Source organism: Solanum verrucosum, unplaced genomic scaffold (assembly GCF_900185275.1).
Source record: "Solanum verrucosum unplaced genomic scaffold, falcon-dt-bn FXZP01000214.1, whole genome shotgun sequence".
NCBI classification, from domain to species: domain Eukaryota; kingdom Viridiplantae; phylum Streptophyta; class Magnoliopsida; order Solanales; family Solanaceae; genus Solanum; species Solanum verrucosum.
The window spans coordinates 3,313,156-3,336,569 of NW_026020059.1; the positions used below are offsets into that span (position 1 = coordinate 3,313,156).

At 33.5% G+C, this 23,414-nt stretch overlaps 1 protein-coding gene across 2 annotated transcripts in view; it reads right to left on the reverse strand.

Annotated features, from left to right (window-relative positions):
* The window catches only part of LOC125823308 (26S proteasome regulatory subunit RPN13), a 406,586-nt gene extending 391,391 nt beyond the window's left edge, over nt 1-15,195 (reverse strand). The window contains exons 1-10 of one of the 2 annotated variants that reach the window (XR_007442702.1): nt 15,037-15,164; nt 14,834-14,910; nt 10,343-10,435; nt 10,127-10,186; nt 9,794-9,832; nt 9,423-9,497; nt 9,263-9,329; nt 8,415-8,496; nt 7,567-7,682; nt 7,434-7,457 (exon numbers count right to left, since the gene is read on the reverse strand). Coding sequence is in view for 1 of the 2 variants with exons in the window: in XM_049502701.1 (XP_049358658.1) it covers nt 7,434-7,457; nt 7,567-7,682; nt 8,415-8,496; nt 9,263-9,329; nt 9,423-9,497; nt 9,794-9,832; nt 10,127-10,186; nt 10,343-10,435; nt 14,834-14,872 (595 nt within the window). In the remaining variant the exon portion in view is untranslated. Of the gene's footprint in view, nt 1-7,433; nt 7,458-7,566; nt 7,683-8,414; nt 8,497-9,262; nt 9,330-9,422; nt 9,498-9,793; nt 9,833-10,126; nt 10,187-10,342; nt 10,436-14,833; nt 14,911-15,036 lie in introns of both variants that reach the window. The other variant, XM_049502701.1, reaches the window with a different exon arrangement.
* Between the last annotated feature and the right edge of the window lie 8,219 nt (nt 15,196-23,414).

Here is a 23,414-nt window from a genome sequence, read left to right on the forward strand (position 1 = left end):
TTGGGCAGCAAGTATATCAGCAAACTGAATATGACAAGACAAAACTAAATCAAACCAAACGAGACACCTAGATTTTACATGGAAAACCTCTTCATAGTGGAAACCACAGGACCAAAGCTCCACTATAATCAACAAGAGTTGCAATATGTTCTCCAAAATGGCCACCAAAGAAAGTCAAACGATGAGTAACAATAACTAAAATATAGCACCAAAGAACTTGAGAAATAGAGTAAAAGCACCAAAACACATATATTGTGCACGAGCTGAAATCTGGTGCTATGGGACTCCAAATCCACCTCTGTCAGTTCCCAATCAAAGATTAAGATAAAATGAACAAGCTGCCCAAATATCAACTCAATCGGACAAGGAATGAAGCGGGAATCACAATTTGAAATTGGCTGCTAGGGCTGAAAGATTTTGGGCAAAAATCTACACTCACTTTTCTCTATATGGTTGCTAATCTCTATCTCTTGTATATGTGGAAATAAGACAATTAAAGAGGTCTTACATAAGCACTATATAGTGGGCTTATGGGCAAAAGTGGGCTGGTCCAAATTGGACTTTTATTTATCCACATAGCCGAAGACCCTGCTCTATACAATATTTTATCAAAAGGACCAATATATTCACCACCATTATTTGAGCGGATGCATTTCAGTTTCTTTCCCATCTGTCTCTCACGTCTGGAAATTCTTGAACACATCAAGTACTTGATCCTTGGACTTCAAAGAAAATACTCAAGAGTTTGCAAGAATGATCTCATCAATAAAAGTCACAAAGTAAAGTGCACCACCATGAGACCTTATCTTAAAAGGACCACACAAATCAGAATGCATCAACACCAACAAATCAAGCCTTCTTGAAGATGGTTATTATACTCAAAATGACCAGTATGATATTAATGCTCCAGTGCAAGATGATGTGGTTGGCCAACAACCAACTGTTATTGATGCTCCAGAGAGTTCTCTCAGAAGATCTACAAGAGAGAAAATACCTTCATCTTGTTATTCTGCAAATGAGTATGTACTCTTCACTAATGGGGGAGAACCTGAGAGTCTTAACGAGGCCATGGAAAGTGAAGAAAAAGAAATATGGTTTGATGCTATGGGAGATGAGATTAAATCTTTACATAATAATCATACACTACCTAAAGACAAAAAAGCTTAGAAAAATAGGTGGGTCTTCAGGGTGACACATGAAGATGGCCACCCAGTTCCACGATACAAGGCTAGATTAGTTGTGAAGGGATTTATCCAAAAAAAGGGAGTTGATTTTGATGAGATATTTCTCTCCAGTTGTGAAGATATCATCTATTTGTATGGTTCTAGGCTTAGCTGCAAATCTGGATTTAGAGGTTGAGCAAATGAATGTTAAAACTACTTTACTCCATGGTGACTTAGATGAAGAAATTATATGGAGCATCTATAAGGCTTTGAAGTTGAGGGAAAAGGGAATTATGTTTGCAAATTGAACAAGAGCTTGTATGGTCTAAAACAAACTCTCAAGCAGTGGGTACACGAAGTTTGGTTCTTTTATGAGTCAACAGGGCTTCAAGAAGACTCTTTCAGATAATTGTGTTTTTGTGCAAAAATTCTCTGATAGTGACTTTATCATTGTTTTGTTATATGTTGATGACATGTTTGTTGGTGATCATAATGCTTGTAGGATCAAAAAGTTGAAGCAAGAGTTGAATAAGCCTTTTGCTATGAAAGGCTTGGGACCAACAAGACAGATTCTTGGCATGCAGATTGTCCGTGACAGAAGCCAAGAAATTGTGGCTATCACAAGAGAAATACGTTCAGAAAGAACTTTGTGGGCTCAACATGGAAAAAGCTAAGGTTGTCATTACACCTCTAGCTATGCACTTCAAATTGAGCACGAAGCAGTATCCTTACAATGAATGGTGAGAAGGAAGATATGAAGAAAGCTCTTTATGCTTCAGTCGTTGATAGTTTGATGTATGCAATGGTGTAAAAGACCAGATATTTCTCATGTTGTTGGTATTGTTAGTCGTTTCCTCTCTAATCTAGGATGAGAGCATTGGAATGTTGTGAAGTGGATTATGAGATATTTTTTTTAAGATTAGTACTGTTGTATTCTTCAGCATTGGGAATGTTGGCCACCATCAAAACATGCTACAAAGCAAGTAGACTCTAGCTTTACCAAGCTCCTAGAAATTCTTCTAACTCCTCTATTTTTTTATGACACTTCTAACTCCTCTATTTCCTCTATATAGTTTTGTTTACACCAAAAAAGTAAAATCATCAGACAATTCCATTTCACATCATGGACTGATTTGATCTTGTCGAATTATGAAATATTTTTATGGCAATTCTAGTCTGAGTTTGTGTTATGGGACAAGAAAGCCTATTCTTTGTGATTACACTGATGCAGATATTGCCGATGATGTTGATACTCGCAAGTCTACTTTAGGCTACTTGATTACTTTTGTAGTAAAAGTTGTGTCTTGGAATTCTAGGTTGCAAAAAATGTGTTGCTCTATCTACTACAGAAGTTTAACTTTTTTTTTTTTTTTGATAAAGCAACAACAACAACATACCCAGTGAAATCCCACTAGGTGGGGTCTGGGGAGGGTAGAGTGTACGCAGACCTTGCCACTACCTCGTGGAGGTAGAGAGGTTGTTTCCGAAAGACCCTCAGCTCAAGATATGCAGAATAAGAGCAATGATCAATAAAATCAAAGTGAAGCAACATCAAATAACAAACTTCACTAATATTTGGCTGGAACTAGGATACATCTTCAACAATGTTGAGATTACAGTCAAGCCACTGAAAATGGCTTGACCGTAATGTTATATTCATCAGCATTAAGAATATGCTGGAGACCTCCAAAAATTGGTTTCCAACAAGAGAAAAAACAAAACAGGCTAATAGATTACAAAGTGCCTATAAAATCCAAAATTTGTGCAGTTTCTTCTATCCCTTCCTCTTTACACCAAAAATAAAAAGTAGTCAAGCAGTTCCATTTGACTTTCTCTATTGAATTAGCTTTGTTATCATAGCATCTGCTATTTCTTTCTTTCCAAATACACCACCAAATGCATGATGGTATTATACTCCACCACTTTTTCTTAGATTTTCTCCCCCCTCTGCTGATCCAGCAACTAAGTAGATCTGCTGTATGCCCAGGCATAATCCATTTTGTATGTGTTAGTCCCAAACAAAGGTTCCACAATTGTGTTGTCACTTTGCAATGGAGGAACAAATGGTTGTTGGTTTCCTCGGTCTCATTACAAAGAGAGCACCAAGAAGCAATATAGAAACCCCTCCTTTTCAATTTCTCATGAGTGGAGCATGCTCTTCTGGCAACCAACCAGGAGAAACACTTTACCTTGGTTGGCACCTTGTTCCTCCACATCTACTTCCAAGGGCCAAGTTTACCACCTGGATACTCATTCACCTCCTTAATATATAGCTTGTTAACAGAAAGGCTTCCATCTCTAGAGTGTTTCCATATGATAGAATCTTTTTCTGCTGATAACCCATTAAAACCATTGAGAACATGTAATAGCTCAGCCACTCTCCCAATCTCCCAGTCATTGAAGTGCCTTCTAAACACAATATTCCATCCATGAATAGACCATACCTCAGCCACTGTTTCTTCCGGATTGGTACACAAGGAAAATAGGTCAGGAAATAAGCCCATCAGTGCCTCATTTCCATTCCAATTCTCTTTCCAGAATTGGATTTTCGTCCCATTTCCCACCTTGTAGGCTATGTTTCTACTTAGATCAAGCCACAAATTTCTTATTGTTCTCCAAGCTGACACCCCGTAAGTGCTATTCACAGAGTTGGAGACCCAATTCCCATTCAACCCGTACTTGTTGACTATCACCTCCCTCCACAGTGCTTCTTCCTCAGTGTTGAACCTCCATAGCCATTTTGACAAGAGACATCTATTCTGCAACCCCAAGTTTTTGATTCCAAGTCCACCAGATTGTTTATGTAACTGTGCAGTCTGCCATTTGACTAAATGCAAACCCTTCCCTTCTTTATTCCCTTTCCACAAGAAATCTCTTCTCAGTTTGTCAAGTCTTTCTTCCACTTTGGTAGGCATAGGAAATAAAGACATAACATAAGTTGGAAGAGAGTTCAACACAGAGTTTATTAAAGTGACTCTCCCTCCCAAAGAGATATACTGAGCTTTCCAATTGGCCAATTTCTTCTCTGTCTTTTCAATTATGCCGTCCCAAATTTCTAGCTCTTTATGATTGTGTCCCAATGGCATGCCCAAGTAAGTAGTGGGAAGATGTCCTACTTTACACCCCAATATCCTTGTTAGGCTTTGAAGTTGAGGGACTTCTTTAATTGGAAAGATGCTGCTTTTCCTCCAATTTACTGATAAACCCAAGACTGCTTCAAAAACCACCAAAGTCATTCTTATAAAGGCAACCTATTCTGCCTTAGCTTCACAAAAAATAATGGTATGCAGATGACAAATCTGCATTTCCCTTCCTGAAGAGTTGCGGACCTTGAAGCCTTTTAACCAATTGTTTTGGATAGCTACTCTCATCATATTATTATAGCCCTCCATGGCTAGGATGAAAAGGAAAGGAGAGAGTTTAACTTAAGAGTTGCTCGGGATGAAGAGATTCTTAGGGGAACTTGGTTGTGCCCAGGAGAAGTATGTGCTTTATTGCTTTATTGAAATAGTCAAAGTGTTATTCACCTTGGAAAGAATTTTACATTTCATGGTCGATCTAAACACATTGATGTGAGATACTATTGGATTCAAGATGTGTTAGATTCTAAGTTGCTTGAACTTGAGAAAACTCATACGGATGGTAATGGTTCCGACATGATGACTAAAGATTTGCCAAGAGGGAAGTTAGAAGAATGTTGCACGATCATCGGGATGGCGGTCTTCTCCACATAGTCGGGAGGGGGAGATGTGTCAGATTTTGGGTCTTTTTTCCTTCCTATGTGGATAAATAAAAGCCCAATTTGGATCAACCCAATTTTGCCCGTAAGCCCAATATTATGGTGCATATGTAAGACTTCATTTAAGGTCTTATTTCCAGATATACAAGAGATGGAGATTATCAAACATATAGAGAAATAAGTGAGTAGATTTTCGCCCAAAGACTTTCAGCTCTAGCAGCCAATTTGCCAATTTCAAATTCCAATTCTTGCTTCGTTCCTAGTCCAATTGAGCTGATATTTGAAAAGCTTGTTCATTTCATCTTAATCTTTAATTGAGAACTGTCAGAGGTGGATTCAGAGTCATGTAGCTCCATTTTTCAATTCGTGAACAGTAGCTGCATTTTGGTGATTATATTATTTTACTTCTCTAGTTCTTTGGTGCTATCTTGTAGTAGTTATTGTTGCTCGTTGTTTGGTACTTCTTTGGTGGTCATTTTGGAAAACATATTGTAACTTTTGTTGATTATAGTGGAGCTTTGGTCCCGTGGTTTCTACTGTTCACTCCAAAGAGGTTTTCCACGTAAATCTTTGTATCTTGTATGGTTGATTTAGTTTTGTCATTTATTTTGTTGATATACTTGCTGCCCAAAACGTTGTTTGTGCTTGAATTTGTTTGTCTTCTTTTGATTCAAATAGAAGGGAAAGTTTAGACTTGAGTATCCTTCCCCTATTACTCTATCGTGCACCTTTGTTAGTGTTCGTCTTTCCCAACAATACCCTCAGAAAAAAATTAGAAGGCAGTAAAGGAAGCATATTAGACATCAAGCTTTTAGTCCTGTATACCTGTTGTGGATGTGGGTTGCTCAATTAATTAAGTATTTAATTAGATTTTTAACTAAATTTATATTATTTATATATTAAGTAGCTTTATTTATTATTCTAGAATAGGATTTATGTTTCATAGCTTCATAAGAATTAGGTTAAGCTATAGTTATTAGTTTGGAATAGGATTTAGGTTTCCTACTTTCATAAGGATTAGACTTCCTATTGTTGTAATAAGACTCTTATTTAAAAGGGTTTCTGATGAATAAATCAGTAAGACAGATATCAACAAAAAAACAAGAGATTAGCATTCTCTCTCCCATTGAACTCTAAGGTTTTAGTCTCCCCTTAAAGACCTGAAGAGATCAAAATTCTCCCCTTCCATTGAACTCAAAAGTTTCAACCTCCCTTTAATGAGTTGAAGTTATATATCGCTCGGTGAGTCAATCCTTTCCTAAAGATTCATAACATTTGATATCAGAGCCTAACACAATGGGCGATAGAGATCAGTTCCAAATTTGAGAAGAGCGTGTCATTAAAGAAACCCTAATGGACTCTAAAATTGCAGCAATGGAACCACACCTTGACAAAAGAATTATCCAAGTCATTCAAGAAGAATTGTCTAGATTGGGAGATGGCCCTACAAAACTAGCAGCCTATAGACCTGAATCAAAGCGCCCAGACGATGAGCATATCAACAATTCCTACTACTAATTGCAATACACCACCTATTCAACTGCTGATAAAAACCATCCAACAAGTGGTAATTCACATCTGATAGTGCCAAGTTATACAAAGATGAATTTTCCTACTTTAATAGCATCAACAATCCATTAATTTGGGCACATCGTTGTGAACAATTTTTAGAGCAATTTGGACCTCGTGAAAAAAAGCAATCTTATGTGAGAAATAGTCATACTTCAACAATCTGATAGAGTTGAAATTTTTCATGTCAACTTCAAGATAAATTGGCTAGGGATGGAATTGGATAATTAAGTTGATATTATTCCAAATTTTTTGGATGATTTCCCTAAAATTTGAGCTTGAGGACAAGCACTTTCAACGTGAGGGGAGTAATGTCATGGATGCGGGGACTCATTTAATTAAGTATTTAATTATATTTTTAAGTAGATTTATTTATTATTTATTTATATTTTAAGTAGCTTTATTTATTATTCTAGAATAGAATTTATGTCTCATAGCTTCATAAGGATTAGGTCAAGCTATAGTTATGAGTTTGGAATAGGATTCAGGTTTTCCTACTGTTATAAGGATTAGACTTCCTATCTGTAATAAAACTCTTATTTAACAAAGTTACCAAGTTCAAAAAATAAGACTCTTATTTAAAGGGGTTTCTCATGAATAAATTGTTAAGTCATATTTCAGCAAAAAGCAAGAGATCAGAGTTCTCTCTCCCATTGAACTCTAAGGTTTTAGTCTCCCCTTAAAGAGCTTAAGAGATCGAAGTTCTCTCTTCCATTGAACTCTAAGGTTTCAGACTCTAATGAGCTGAATTAATATATCGCCCTGTGAATCGATCCTTGCCTAAGGATTCATAACAATACCATAAAAATTGTTTAAATATTCTTTACTCTAATTTTAATCAACATCTCACCAACGGTTTAACTACCTCAAAATCCTTTCAACTACAAAATAGTGAACTATGGCATGCTGGCCAAGCATTAAAAAAACAACCAACAAAAAGTATGAGTTGATCAAATGCCTACCTGCATCAGGATCTACAGCTTCATCTGTACCAACCATAAGAAATAGCATTATGTCCACATGAAGATTAAATGAAAGAGATTGTTAAACAGTTAAACTTCAGAAAAGTTGAAGGGAAGTAAGTCAACACTGAACCTGTGGACCCTATGTTACTCAATATTCTTTGAAGATCAGACATCTTTACTGGGCCTGAAGATGTCACATCGCTACTAGCTTCAGTATTCATGCTTGCACTAACCAAATTTCCCGCCCTGAAAGAGGTCATCAGACATTTTAAATGATTACTTCCAGCCTCTAGCAACTTCATAGAAATGAAGATGGTTGTGTACTACTACTTAAAAGGAATGCAAGAAGGAAAAGAAACTATTCAACTATGTCTCAGGACCTAAGTTGCTCGGACTCTCCAAAAATGTTGTTGCACCCATGTCGGATCCTCCAAAAATGCACTACTTTTGAAGGATCCGACACGCACCCGATGACATTTTTGAAGAGTCCGAGCAACATCGCTCAGGACTAAAAGGGTGTTTGGATTGGCTTAAAAGTTGGTCCAACCTACTTTTAAGTGGAAGTGTTTGGCAAATATAAAAATAACTTAAAATAAGTCAAAAATGACTTCATAAGTTAGAGAGTGTTTGGCAAAGTTGAAAATAACTCAAAATAAGTTTAAAATGACTTTAAAAAGTTAAAAACCATTTTAAGCCAATCCAAACGGGCTCTAAGTTTATAATTGTAGCAGCATGGTTAGTGAGGAATTATATATCCGATCTGACTTAATTCTGATTGAGGTTTAGTAGTAGTTTTTGTAATCAACTATGACTCAATGTCGAACTAAGTTGCTTGTGTTCTTCAGTAAAAGTGAAGTGAGGCAAACCAATTTGCATCAGTTCTTAAAAATCTTTGTTAGCATGTGAATCTCCCCCATTTTTGTGACAAGATGCAACATCAAAAACAGATCTTATACTTCTCAATGATATTAGTATTACCTCAATGAAATATCTTCTTCTACCATATCTTCAGAATTTGGTAAAGGAGCTGAAGCTTCAGGCTCATCTTCACCAGGAAACTCTGTTCAAACAAGTTAAATTTTACCTTAGTTAAAACAGGTACGTTAAATAAACTTCCACTCTGCGAATTAATAGAAGTCATATAGATGAAACGCCCATTAACAACATCCAAATGTAGTTACTAGAACAACATATTAGAGTGCATTCCCCAAATTAAAATTCCATTTTCAGCTCCTTTATGTTGTTACAACCAGTCAACTACTACCAAACTTGAAGTTCGTAAAGGTAAAACATTCATGCTCGACACAGAACAGCAAATAATCAATAAATCAAAAATGTCAAGAACAAAACATGACACTTGACTTGATGAATAATTTTATGAATTGAAATCAATCTAACAATTAAAACAGCAACATGAAACACGTAAACAAGGGTGAAGAAGAGCTAGTCACATTGCAAGTCCATGATGCAGAAGCCTTACAAACTATATCAGAAGGAAAAGAGACAAGGGATGGCTAGTCGACAGCTAATACATTTAGGTCTGCAGGATGGACAATAGGCCGGAGGAAAGAAAAGAATTTAAGGCAGAGACTAAAAGAATATATTGGCCTTGACAACTTGAAAAATCTTAATATTTGTTGAGTTCATGTAATCCTAAACTAGGTTGGTAGGAGAAGGTAGGAGAAGTTATCATTCTTTTAATAAACCAACTTTCAAGTTACTAAATTTCAGAAAGGACATAAAGCAAATTAAAGGTGAAGACAAAGGAAAACAAAATAGCAAGAATTAAAACCCACAAAGACGGGCACTGAATAAATCTTGATTACCTAGTGGTTGATTCAAGTAGAAGTTGACTGAGCTACATAACTGTGCATCATTGTCAGCTGCTGGCTCCTGGCAAGAAATGAAGGAAAATTTTATCACAAACTCAAAGCATGATCACAAAATTCAAAAACATAAAGTAATATCTATGGCAACAGATATGACCTGCATCCAAAAAAAAAGCCTTCTATCGTCGGTACAGAACTTCAAAATGTAAACCCTTCCAGATGATTGATTGACCTGAAGAGCATCGAAAAACAATGAATTAGCATCAGATATTAATTGAAGTGAGAACCTCTAAACGACAATTTTAAGGATTTTTTTTTTCAAATGGGAGGAAGTTTGAACCTCTTGTAACTTAGTAAGTGAAAAGTGAATATTTAGATTGGCAATAAAGTTTAAAGTCAGTCATTGGTCACTAGACACTATTGATTCTGTATGTTGTGAACTTCATCTTAATAATCACAGAATTTATTTTGATGAAATTGAACAGTTTTTCAGCAATCTAAGTAACAAGCAACAGGGAATAGAAATACCTTCTCAAAGACTGCCTCCTCTGGGAAAACAATCTGATCCTATGATCAACTTTTGTCAAGAAACAACTTTCAGATTTACAGTTTAATCACTATGGATGGTACCATATGCAGAATAAGAGCAACAACAACAACATACCCAGTGAAATCCCACTAGGTGGGGTCTGGGGAGGGTAGAGTGTACGCAGACCTTGCCACTACCTCGTGGAGGTAGAGAGGTTGTTTCCGAAAGACCCTCAGCTCAAGATATGCAGAATAAGAGCAATGATCAATAAAATCAAAGTGAAGCAACATCAAATAACAAACTTCACTAATATTTGGCTGGAACTAGGATACATCTTCAACAATGTTGAGATTACGGTCAAGCCACTGAAAATGGAGTAGTCCCTCTTCACCCTAAAATATCAAAATGACATCTTATCACAATAGGTATTTGGACAATTGTCAAGCAACATTTTGTAAGATCACCACCATGTAAACTAAACGAGGTCTCAAACTTGGGTGAGCAAGAAAAATGATAAACCAAATCAAATATGATTTCTTTTCCCATACCCTGCCTATACGAACAAGTCCTTTCCGTGAATCAGGGATAACCTTTTTGCCCTCCATGAGCATTTTACCAGCACGAAATTCCATCAAAGTTTCCTGAACAAAAGAATACCAATGTCTTTTATACCACACCATTAAGACAATCAAATGTCACATGAACAGAAAAATATTTATCATGACATGAGATAGGATACATATATACTGTTTGTTTTTCTAATTTTGATTTCTTTATAAAGGGGGAAAACAATTGAATAATGATACAAACAGCAAAACAATACACACTTATCTTTGACAACTAACAATTTTCTTACGGAGAAAAGCAGAAAGTGCATATATAAGAGAGTTATGCTACAAAGGAAAGAAGAATAAAAGTGAAGCTCCCTGCGACTGTCATCAAATTTGTGCATACAAATTGGATGCCTATGTACTCCAAGATGAACAAAAGGTACTTGCATATTTTCCATCAGATTAGTGACATCCTTGACTTCTTTGAATACCTTCCATCCATATCCTTCCACGTGTGAGATGGACCATCTGATGCTTTGTACATCTCCTCATTCCACTACTCCAACTTGTTGTAAGATCCTTAGCGCATCCAGGAATCACCAACCTAACTTATTCTACAATACTGATGCCATATTGTGATGTACCAGAAGGATCCAGTATTCAGCATAAAAGCACCACTTTATGAAGGATCTTCCTCTTTCTTACATTTTCTACTGTTTAAGTTGGGGATCCAAGAAACAATCTATACGAAAAAATGCGAAGTTAAGAATGCAAAGTAGCCAGACAGACTCTATGACGTCCTTCCTCTTCAAAGGCAGATTAAACAAGGATTTTACTAACAACCTGTCCCATGCACACCAGGACCCCTCCAGTTTTCCAGATGTCCCCTCAGACACCATAATGGTGTACAATTCTTACAACCATCATTGTTTTTTCAGTATTCTTATGACAACCAATGATGGAGTTAATGTGCTTCTCAACAACTTAACATCCTCTGGACCAAACATTGCCCATATACTTTGTAAAATGTCATTGCCCATATATTTTCCTTTCTATTTCTTGTACTTAAGTAAAGGAGGGAAAATGTCTGCTGCTGTCGCCGCCACCACAATTTAAAGAGTTTGCAGAATAGGTAGACACACAAAATGCCAAATGCAAAATCTCTCTCAAATTATGATGTGTGCTACTAACAATAAGCTGTCACCCACACAAAAGTGTGTTTGTTTTTCAATAAGCAGAATTTTAAGAGAGGGTCTTTCTTTAGAAATACATAATGCTTGCATCCAAACCTTATTCTAATATCTCTCCAAATAATAAGCCCTAAAAACCTGATAAAGAAGCTTGCCACTTCAGATCTATAGGTTTTATTTTACATCTTCAGATTTCTAGCTCAGTTCTTTCTACTATAACTTTTGAGTAAACTGTAAAGAACAGGAAAAGCGCAACACTGATACAGGTGGCACTTTAGACTTGTTCAAACTGCTTAGTGTTTTAGCTTCATGTAGTTATGTTTTGAAGCTAAACAGTTCTGTCACTTTGTAATGATGCATCTTCTTGATGCCTTTCCAATACAATTTAATTACTTAACCAAAAAAGTGTTGCATCAAGTATTTGTCTACCTCCAACATGATAACATCTACGCAGTAAATAGTGACTCATCCAAAACCTATTTTACTCAATAGAAAGAACCTTAAATATAACCTTATAGATATTTCCACTAAACTAATAGGTATGTAATCCTCCCTTTTTGGAATGATGGCAATGGAAGAAGCATTAAGACTTATTTTGAATACTTCCGTCTCTTGAAAAGCTTCAATGGTCTCCATCTTTGGAAACTGCAAAAGTAAAACCAACTTTGTCCCCTGCAAAGACTCCACTGCCTTTTGAATCTCCTCTTTCTCAATGCCCCTCTCCAACCACACACTCTTTTCTTCCCCTATTTGGGGTCAAACGCTGGACCCCTATGGTAGGCCTCCAACCTGCCTCCTCGGCTCCTTCCTAAATAGCTGCACATAGACTCCTATGATAGCCCCCTTCTACCTCCTCCTCCCCTTCATGCACTGCACCTTTACATCGATTAAATGAAGTTTCTCCTCCTATTTGTTATGCCTACCTTGTAAAAAAAAGATTTTATGTTTGAGTCCCCCTCTTCCAACCATAACGCCCTCAAATTGTCTCTAACTACTATCTTGAGTTATTCCTAGTTAGTGTCTTTTAGTACTTCCTATAAGCAAACTAATTCGGCACTCACATACCTTCCTGGTTTGTTTCTTCAAAAATTTCCTAGAAACACACTAAATCAGCACTCTCTTACCTTCCCTGTTATATCATGAAGTTAACCCAAAAGAGATGATTAATAAGGGCCTGTTTGGGCATAATAGAATTGCTTTTTTCCAAGTTTCATTTTCAAAACCCTGTTTGATTATACATTTTGTCAATTTTTCACCCAAGCTTGAAAAAACAATCCCTCACAAAACTTCCAACATTTTTTCAAGTGTAATACATGTACAAACACAACTTCAACTTTCAAGTACTTTTTGAATTTAATACTTTTTTCAAATATTACTGAATCCATGTCCAAACTCCAAACGCCTACTAATTATATTGTGCAAATTCACCACTTCTACTTTTTTGAGAAAGAAAAGAATATATTCATAAATATTGGAGAAAATTCCTGTATACAAGACGAATACACATATAGAAAACCTACAAAATAAATGGTTCTCTACAATAGACATCCATCCTTCAATAGAAAAGGAACTTCATAGGTGCACCAAAAAGAACCCCTATCTTCCTTTCTTTCTTTTTTCATGACCGTGATGTTCGGGCCAGCTTTTGTGCACCTCGACTAATTCCATGTCCTCCAAGGCTAGGACAGAAGGGAAGAATCACCTAGTGTTTTTGTCTCCGCTGAGTTTTGATCCAGAGACCTCAGGGTTCTCAACCCTCTCTCCCTTTCTTTTCATCCTTGCTATGGAAGGTCTTAGCAAGATGCTCCAAAAAGCATGTCGACTACAATGGATTGAAGATTTCAAAGTAGGCAGTCCCTCCGGAAACAATGTCACAGTTATATGTCTATTTTATGCAGATGATACTTTGCTATTTTGTGGGGCAGATAGATCACAAGTGATTAAGCTTCACTTGATTCTGCACATTTCTGAAGCTGTCTCTAGACTTCATACAAATATGTCAAAAAGCACTATCTATCCCGTAAAATTCAGTGCACAATCTGGCAGAGCTTGCAGGAATCATGTGTTGCAACGTAGGCTCCTTTCCAAAAACTGATCTTGGGCTGCCTTTAGGTGCAAAATTAAAGGCTAACGAGATCTGATGGGGAATAAATGAGAAGTTTGAAAAAAGACTAGCAACATGGAAAATGCAGTATCTTTCTTTCGGCTTTCGGAGGTAGAGTAACATTGATTAACACTGTAATGGACAGCATCCCTACTTATCATATGTCCCTTTTCCCTATTTCAGAAAACATTCTCATAAAGCTTGACAGAATTAGAAGGAATTTTCTATGGGAAGGCAACAACGAGGATCCTAAGTTCCATTTGCTTAAATGGGCAAAAGTGATGACCTAAATCCCAAAGGGGTCTGGGTATCAAAGATCTCGCAGCTCACAATAAAAGCATGACGATGAAATGGTTAGGGAGGTGTGGAACTGAATACATTGGACTGTGCTAAATATGGTGAGCTTACTCACTCGTGCACATTTTACATAATAAGACATCACTGAGAACCGTCGTCATTCTCTAACTCCCAAATTGTGTTGATCCTACCATTAGTATGAATTGCAGACCAATAACTTTTCTAGTAATACTTCATCAGTGGTTGTGAAAAAAAAAATCAATATTTTCGACCTTGGCCATATGGCAAAATGTTTACCAATCATATCCTTGGGTTCACTATTGAAGTTCTTTGTTTGCAAATCTACTTAAGGTCTTGTAATAATATAATAATATGTATCATGGTCATAAGATGATTGTACTAGATCTAGCAGACCAAACTATTTTTGCTTCTACTTTACTAACAAACTTGCATCTTCTTCATGCCTTTAATGAAACATTTACTTCAAAAAAAAAGATAAAATTTCATTATCAATCAATTAACTAACCGTCAATACTAAAAACTAATATGGATCTGCTATATGTTCTACTTTGAGTCCATATCCTATCCCTATGTTTAATTTACGTGTTTTACTTTTCTTTTCAATTTGTTTCAAAAAGAATGACTCTTTCTATATTTGGTAACTCTCTAATTCCAATAGTTTACATGGCTTGTTTAAGATTATAAGATTCAAAGAGCATTTTGTTAGATTACACGACTGCAAGATTAAAAAATCTCCTTTATTTTCAATTTCAAGTGAGCAGATACACGAGCCTCCTCAAATAAAGACACTCCTACATGAAAAAAAGTCTATAATTTGAGACCTTGATGGTATTACAGTACTCCGGGAAAGACAATAGATACAAATTTAGTGGGTACCTGAATTTGGGGTAAAGCGTCCGTTGACGAAGAACCCATTGATTCTCCAATTTATAAACAAAGAACTGAAAACAAAACTGGCAATTTAAGGAAAAACTAAAACAAGTTACGAAGCCGTAATACCCAATTTGTAGGTTTGAAATTGAATACTGAATAATTAGCGAAACAAAAAAAAAAAAGTGTGAAACAAAGCAACAGTTTACCACTCTATCACTGTGCTCAGATGAGAAAGAAGATTCGTACAGTTTTGCACACCCAACAACTTGTCCCGTCGCCGTCACCGAGTTGGGCTGCGCAATTTATACTGAACTTTTCCGGATTCAGGACTACTTAGGGATTGTTTGTTTGATGGGACACAAACCAATATTCGGAGAATTTACACCGGGTAGCCACTTTTGTAGGGTGTATTTAACATTTAATCACAAATGTTGTAAGCTTAGCCAAAAGAAAGCATCTCTATTTTTTAATATTTTTGCTTCTCATTTGTGTAGGATCCATATGAGAGTTTATTAATTTGAATTCACATTCCGTAAGGTCTATTTAGGAAAAACGCTTTTTATTAGGAATTTTTTTCATATTTAGGATTAGAATTTGAGACATTTGATTAAGGGACGATAGAAATTTATCATCGTGAGTGAGGCACAACAAACAAAAGGTGTGTGAGATTCATCCGTGTTTGACAAGTGACGTTGTGGTCCCACAAATAATTTTATTTTTCAAACTTTTCTTCTCTTTCATCATTTTTAATTTATTACTAGTACTACTCTTATTCTTTTTCATATTTCTATCTTTCATATTTATTTTTATAAGAAAAAACGTTATACTCCTCTCATAATCAACATGTCAATAAGATAATTTTAAAATCATAAAAAATTGAACTGGCCTTTATTTTTTGTGATAATTTAAATATCACAAAAAATAATATTTTATAAAAATAGAGCAAAAATTATGAAATTAGTTAACAAGTTAAATATGTTGTTTTAAAAAATTGTATACGGAGAAATATCAAAATAAGGAAGAAATATATTTCCTTGGAACTATGTCTTTAATCTCTTTGTAATAGTTCTCATTATAAATTACTTCTTCATAACTACTTAATGCTGAATGATAGGGCTGTTGATGTGGCATGCTTCTAAAATCAAGATTTATATTTATCTAATTTTTTTTAATTTCTTTTTATTTATCAATTATTTTGTAACTAAATAAAAAATAATATTATACATTAAATATTTTACAATAAATATTACTGAAAATTAGTGTTATTCATATCTTTTAAAACATTTCTCAATTCCTTCATTTTTTTCTCCCCTTAATCTCACAATTAATGTCATTCATATCTTTTCCTTAAATTGCTTCATTTCTTTTCTGTTTTACTTATTTAATCCCAAGTAAGTTAAAAATCTTACTACATTTCTCAATAGCTGTATTTTTTAAACACATTTTAAAAAAAAAAAAAAAAAACCGTCCTCATATCTTCTATTCTTCTTTATGTTTTAGCCTTAAATTTTGAATAACCTAATAATTAACCTTGAAGTTTGATTAACCTAATAATTAAGATTTTATCTTTATATTTTTTTTATCTATATTAAGTGATTTATTAGATATAAGAAATTATTTTAAAGATAAAATTAAAGATTATCATTCACTATTATACTTTTGATTATTTCTAAACTATTCTTTTAGAAAATGTAAAATAATTAAGAATCTTATTAAAAGAAAAGGTAAATATGGAGAAAAAAAAAATCAATAATTATCTTAAACTTTGAAACATTCAGTTATTTTGAATCATTAAAAAAGTCTCAACAATTCACTTAACATGAACTAGAGGAAGTATATTCAACTAGTAGCTAATATTATTTTTGTTGATTTTCCTCCATTAGTTTTGATTTATATGATTGATAGTTTTATAATTTTAAGTTTCCGTATGATTTAGTTATTAAGTGATATGTAATTTAATTCTTAGATTTTTTTAACTCACTCCTCTAAAAAAAAAATTCGACTGTTTTAAAGTTTGAACACCCTTGACGAAATTTTTGGCTCTGTCACTGGGCTATTTTTGTTTCGGTATACAAAGTAGGCATGGGTCCCATATTTAATAGCAAAATATATTAAATTGTAGTCACACACAATAATTAAATGAAACTATACCATCGTTGAATAATAAACTAGTAATGTTTGCCAACTCGTGTAATTTTCCCAAAAATAAATGGAGAGCATGTATTAAGAAATAAGTCATTCTCATCTAGATACAATTTGTGCTTTAGAAAATATTGGATATCAATTTACTATTTAGTAGTGTTTGTCACCTTGTGTAATTTTCCCAAAAATAAAATCTGATTTTTTAATTAATGTTATTGTAAGTATATAAATTGTTACAACCTGAAAAATTTAAATGTTATAACTTGAAAGTTTTATTCTACTGCTATAACTTGAAAATATTAGTCTAATAATTGTCATTTATAAAATTTTCACTAAAATAAATGGAGAGCGTGTATTAAGAAATAAGTCATTCTCATTAGATACTAATTTGGGCTTTAGAAAATATTGGATATCAATTTACTACTTATATGAGGATTTTTCAAAATGCTATACTATCTCTATAAAACCCATCTCTATTATAAAAAAGTTTACATTATATGATATAACTTTTTTAAAAAGTAATCTCTTAACTATAACTAACGAAATCCAAATGATAACTCTCTTGTTATTTCATGAGACACTAATACTGAAATTGTTGTCACAGTGAGCAAAGATATTAAACACGAATAACACTTTTCAATATGGAGAAGGCAAAAATAAGAATTGAAAGATTCAGACAAAAATATTATATTGGTTCAATACTTGTATACATAAATGCCTAATATTAATTTTTGTGCTATTTGTAGAATTATGTAATAATCTTTGCATGATTCTAATTATCAATTAACGTGTCTATTAATCCTCCATAATAGGACAATTCCAACTCACCCCAAGGGTGTGTTTGGTATGAAGGAAAACATTTTCCGGAAAGGGTGTGTTTGGTATGAAGGAAAACATTTTCCGGAAAATGTTTTCCAATTTTCTCATGTTTGGTTGGGCTAAATGTTTTGGAAAATGTTTTCCAAATCAACTCATTTTCCTCAAATTTAAGGAAAATGACTTCCCTTCTAAACTTAAGGAAAACATTTTCCAAAACTCTCTTCCAACTTCAAATTACAATTATTTTTTATTGAAAAATCAATTTATTCCTCAAACCACCCCCCAACCAACCCCTTCCCAAAAAAATAAAAAAATTTAAAGTTTGTTTTTAAATTCAATTTTTTTACCCCGACCTCATCCCTACCCCCACCCCCTCCCAAAAAAATATTAAAAATTATTTTAAAAAAATATTTTCAATTTCAAAATTTCATTTTTCCACCCCACCCCCAAAAAAAATAAAAAATTTCAAGTTTGTTTTTAAAAAATATTTTCAATTTCAAAATTTCATTTTTTCACCCCTACCCTCGATCCCCACCCACCCACCCCCTACCAGCCCCCCCCCCCCACCCCCAAAAAAAATAAAAAATTTCAAGTTTATTTTTAAAAAATATTTTCAATTTCAAAATTTCATTTTTTTCACCCCTACCCTCGATCCCCACCCACCCACCCCCTACCAGCCCCCCACTCCCACCCCCAAAACAAAATAAAAAATTTCAAGTTTGTTTTTAAAAAATATTTTCAATTTTTCAAAATTTCATTTTTTCACTCCTACCCTCGACCCCCACCCACCCACCCCCTACCAGCCCCCCCCCCCCACCCCCACCCCCAAAAAAAATTTAAAATTTCAAGTTTGTTTTTAAAAAATATTTTCAATTTCAAAATTTCATTTTTTCACCCCTACACTCGACCCCCCCCCCCTTCACCCACCCCTTACCACCCCCCCACCCCCCAAAAAAAAAATTAAGTTTGTTTTTAAAAACTATTTTCAGTTTCAAAAATTATTTTCTACTCTAATAAAAATAAAAGATATTTCTCAAAAATATTTTTCATTCATAAATCAAAGACTAAATATCTTTTTCGGAAAATATTTTCTACTCACCAACCAAACATGAGAAAATAAGTCAAAAATCAACTTGTTTTCCTGGAAAACATTTTCTAGGAAAACATTTTCCTTCATACCAAACACACCCAAAATGTTTTCCAATTTTCTCATGTTTGGTTTTGAAAAATGTTTTCCAAATCAACTCATTTTCCTCAAATTTAAGGAAAATGACTTCCTTCTAAACTTAAGGAAAACATTTTCCAAAACTCTCTTCCAACTTCAAATTACAATTATTTTTTATTGAAAAATCAATTTATTCCTCAAACCACCCCCCAACCAACCCCTCCCCAAAAAAATAAAAAATTTAAAGCTTGTTTTTAAATTCAATTTTTTTACCCCGACCTCATCCCTACCCCCACCCCCTCCCAAAAAAATATTAAAAATTATTTTAAAAAAATATTTTCAATTTCAAAATTTCATTTTTCCACCCCTACCCTCGACCCCACCCACCCATCCCCTACCAGCCCCCCCCCCACCCCCAAAAAAAATAAAAAATTTCAAGTTTGTTTTTAAAAAATATTTTCAATTTCAAAATTTCATTTTTTCACCCCTACCATCGACCCCCACCCCAAAAAAAATAAAAAATTTCAAGTTTGTTTTTAAAAAATATTTTCAATTTCAAAATTTCATTTTTTCACCCCTACCCTCGACCCCCACCCACCCCCCCCCCACCCCCAAAAAAAAATTTAAATTTCATTTTTTCACCCCTACCCTCGACCCCCCCCCCTTCACCCACCCCCTACCATCCCCACCCCCAAAAAAAATTTAAGTTTGTTTTTAAAAACTATTTTCAATTTCAAAAATTAATTTTCTACTCTAGTAAAAATAAAAGATATTTCTCAAAAATATTTTTCATTCATAAATCAAACACTAAATATCTTTTCCGGAAAATATTTTCTACTCACCAACCAAACATGAGAAAATAAGTCAAAAATCAACTTGTTTTCCTGGAAAACATTTTCCATGGAAAACATTTTCCTTCATACCAAACACACCCCAACTCTACGTTGCAAAGTAATAAAATTAATAGGGATGAGAAAAAAAAAATTAATAAGGATGAGAATATATATATCTTAATATTGCATGTATGAAGATTATTACAAACCTTTAACAAAGCAACACCATATGAAACAAATTAATCTAAAAAAAATAGAGAGAAAAAGGGAAGCACAAAACTTATCGTAAATTACAAATAGCAAAAAAATTGTTGTGCGCTCAAACAATATAGGTAGCCGTTGGGTTCAATAAATGAGGGTTTTACGAATTTGTTTACTACATCGACCTAATTTTCTTTGATAATGAGTTGAAAACAGGTTAACACAAACCTAAACGGAGTATTATTAATTTCTTATATTTTAGTACATGGCTTTTACAAAGAAAAATATTACAATTTAATTTTAGGACTTTTTAAGTTAACTAATAATTAAAATTTTAGTTGATTTTAAAGTCCTAAATATTTTTAAAATAATTTAAGAATAATAGTAAATGACATTTTTGTTTATTGTGGTTTAAAAAGTTACACTAAGCTTGTTAAAAATTCTTGTTTTCCGTTTTATCAAAGTTTTTAACAACAAACGTTGGAAAAAGTTCAATCAACATTTCTAATACCTTCCGGTTTTTAATATAGTATTAATATAGATTGCTTAATTAGTATACCAAATAAAATATCTACAACAAGAAACATAAAAAAATTATAGACCGAAACAAATGCATAATTACAGCTATATACGGTAAAACCTTACTAAATTAACCTCTCTAAAATAATACTCAAATTAAATACATAAATAATATAACATAAATTAAAGTAAAAAACATATAATTTAAAAACGTAATAGAAGCATTCTTACTCATAAATTCTTTATGACTTTGTTGAAAACAACCATATGATGTGATGATTACCATTTTCTTCCTCACCCTACTGTATGATATGGTGATGAAGAAGTGAAAGAATAACTTTGAATGACAATTTTCTTGATACAAAATATGAATTTATATAGATAAAGAGGAGGAATACCATAAGACATAAACTTACAAATTAAATTTTGGGGGTTATGAAGATTAAAAAAAAGGAGTTATGCATACTGTATTATTAAGTTGAAGATGTGCGAGTTATTAGTAGTTATTTCTTATTTTATTAAAAATATTAAATATATATTATACTGGTAGATGAAAAGTTGAGTAATTGAATGTGAAAAATATTTAAGATATTAAAAATAAAATAAATAAATAATGAAGGAAAACTGTTATTTTTAAAAAAATAGATGAATATGAATGGAGCCCATAGAGAGGTGCCACATCACCTTCTCTATGTTTTTCCCTTATATTTATACTAGGGAATTTATCCGCGCTTCGCACGGTGTTTAAAATTTTTAAGGGATAATTTTACAAAACTCACCTCCCCTGTGGTTTACAATATTACGTATACCTTCCTTATTTTAATTTTTTTTTGTAACCATTCTTTAAATTTATTTAAAATAAATATATATTAATTATAATTTGACAACTTTGTCCTTTTAAATTAATTTCTTCATATTAATTCACATTATTTTTAAAAATGACTTATATAATGAAAGTTTTTAAAATAAATCAATATGAAGAAGTGTGAATCTTTGTTTGGTAAAAAAAGAACACGTTTATATATTTATATACTATAATATATATATTATAGTACAAACTTATTTGTGTTGATTTATTTTTAAAGTATTTATTAAAAGTCGCATTTTTAATAATATGCACTAATATGAAGAAATTAATACAAAGAAGGGCAAATTTGTCAAGTTATAATTGATTTATATTTATTTTAAATAATTTTAAAGAATGGTTACAAAAAAATTAAAATAAGGGATGTAGGCGTCAAGTCGTAAACTACAGAAAATGTGAGTGTTATAAAGCGAAACCCAAAGAAATTATCCACTTTTTTTATTAAAAAATAATTTTTGATTTCTATCAATGTCATGTCTTTTTTTTTTATCTCCAGTTATAACATCATTAATTATTCTAATTATATTATTTTATTATCAAGATAAATACCAACATGATTTTTTTTTGTTAAACTTAACAATTACTATTGAACAAAAGAGAGAATTTATTCTTAAGCAATAAGCTATAATATATATATCCTTTAATCAATTTCATTTCTATTGTACATAGCAAATATTTCATAGTAAATTTTGATACACATACCTTCAAGCATTTATTGGAAATTGACCCTTTAAATTTCTTTTAATCTAAATAAAAGTTAAAAAGTTGTCACGACCCAAAAATGAACGTGATGGCACTCGTCTTATCCCATCAAGATAAGTCAGCCTAAAACCCAACTAATACAGTGAATGCGGAAGTAAAACGTGAATAAAAGTCTAATACTATAAAATACTGCGAAAAATAAGGTCAACTTAATTAAACCCCAAAACTTGGTTGTCACGTGTACAAGCCTCTAAAGTATTACAATTGATTAAAAAAAAACACAAGTCTCAAATGACATTATTTCTAGAATAGAACAAGATCATAAACAGGAGTAAGAAGGTCCGTTGAAATGACCAGCAACTACCTCACAAACCTCCATAAGAAGCCTCAGATAAGGAGAAGAGAAAAGATCACAAAGGTCCGGGCAAGTAACCTACAAAAATGTAGAAGCAAGGGGTGAGTACCAAACCACATGGTACTCAGCAAGTAAAGTTCTAAACACAAGCTAAGGGAATAAAATATGGGTACTCCTTACACACCAACATACCTCCACGACTACAACCTGCATAAAGTCAGCCCAACCTAACAGTTCACAGTGTACATAGCACCCAGCTCAGCAACAATCACTTTAACCAATTACATATCCTCAACAACAAACTCAATATTCATTAATCACAACTTCCACAAAAATGGCACTCACAATATCAACAACACAAGATCAAGTTCATCAAATTGAGGTAATCAAATATCAAGTACTTTCCAACCACCAAATAAACACAAATCATCAAGAATGAAGAATGTCATGGGATGCAGTGCAATATGACACCATGAAATGAATGTCTCAGAATACCAAGTACTCTCTCAACCGTATATAGATGATACTCCTCGGAAATACATCGAGAGTTCATAAATCATGGGGGACTCGCGAGGTCCATATACCAACACGAACGATCTCTACATATCTGTACGGACGATCTCAACGCACTATCATAAAATCAAACAATCCCCAGCACAGATAATCTCCATGTGCCCAACTAATAATTATAATCAATTCCTCACACGGACGATCTCCACGTGCCCAAATTATAATCATACTCGATCTTAACACGGACGATCTCCACGTGTTAGACCTTTACTTATACCCAATCTCATGTCAATGCATGTGCACAATATGATAACAATTAAAGGGGATGATGCAACATCTCAATAAATCAAATGTCGCTATGATATATAATCACCTCAATTATCACAATTATACGGGTTCAGTAAAGAACACAATCACACATAATAAATCAAGTTAATAATATATCAGCTAATGCCCATATGCTTTGGCATTCT